Consider the following 565-nt stretch of genomic DNA (forward strand, 5'->3'; position numbering starts at 1 on the left):
CGGGTTCCTGATCCTCCTCAGCAATCCGTTTCACCTGGACCCGATAGGCCCCCCCCCACCACCACCTGGAGCCCCGCCTGTCCGTCTCGGGGCCGCCTCCAACTCGCCCTTCCTCCTCCCCAGGGCGGCACCGGCTTCGCGGGCTCCGGGGTGAAGCTGCAGGCGGAGAAGTCCAGGCCGGTGATGCAGGCATGAGTGCGCGCGAGAGACCAAATAAACTGGCTTGGGTGCGCTTGGACGTGGCGCCTTCATTCTCAGTGCGGGCGCCCGGGCACGCAGCGGGCGAGGTAACCAAGCGGCCCCGGCAGCGCCCCAATGGCGCGCACGTTGGGCTTTGAAAGACTGGGTTCAGAATATCGAACGTGGTCACATTAAGTGCAAAACTAGAGTTGAACGCAAGGGCGCAGCATTAAAATTGGGTAGGAGTGGCCGGAAGTCGTGTCCACATCAGGGTGCCCCTGTAGTAGGCTCTAGGAATCCCAGCCGGGTGCAGTGGCTCATGCCTGTTACCCCAGCACTTTGGGAAGCCAAGGCAGGAGAATCACTTGAGGCCAGCATTTCAAGA

At 62.3% G+C, this 565-nt stretch overlaps 1 protein-coding gene across 1 annotated transcript in view; it reads left to right on the forward strand.

Annotated features, from left to right (window-relative positions):
• The window catches only part of NOSIP (nitric oxide synthase interacting protein), a 23,449-nt gene extending 23,211 nt beyond the window's left edge, over window positions 1–238 (forward strand). The window contains exons 8-9 of the mRNA XM_021718158.1: window positions 48–79; window positions 124–238. Of these exons, the coding sequence (XP_021573833.1) occupies window positions 48–79; window positions 124–195 (104 nt within the window). The 3' untranslated portion in view covers window positions 196–238. The remainder of the gene's footprint in view (window positions 1–47; window positions 80–123) is intronic.
• The last annotated feature ends 327 nt before the right edge of the window (window positions 239–565 follow it).

The sequence above is a fragment of the Carlito syrichta genome, unplaced genomic scaffold (assembly GCF_000164805.1).
Source record: "Carlito syrichta isolate Samal-C Ts95f unplaced genomic scaffold, Tarsius_syrichta-2.0.1 Scaffold311868, whole genome shotgun sequence".
NCBI classification, from domain to species: Eukaryota; Metazoa; Chordata; class Mammalia; order Primates; family Tarsiidae; genus Carlito; species Carlito syrichta.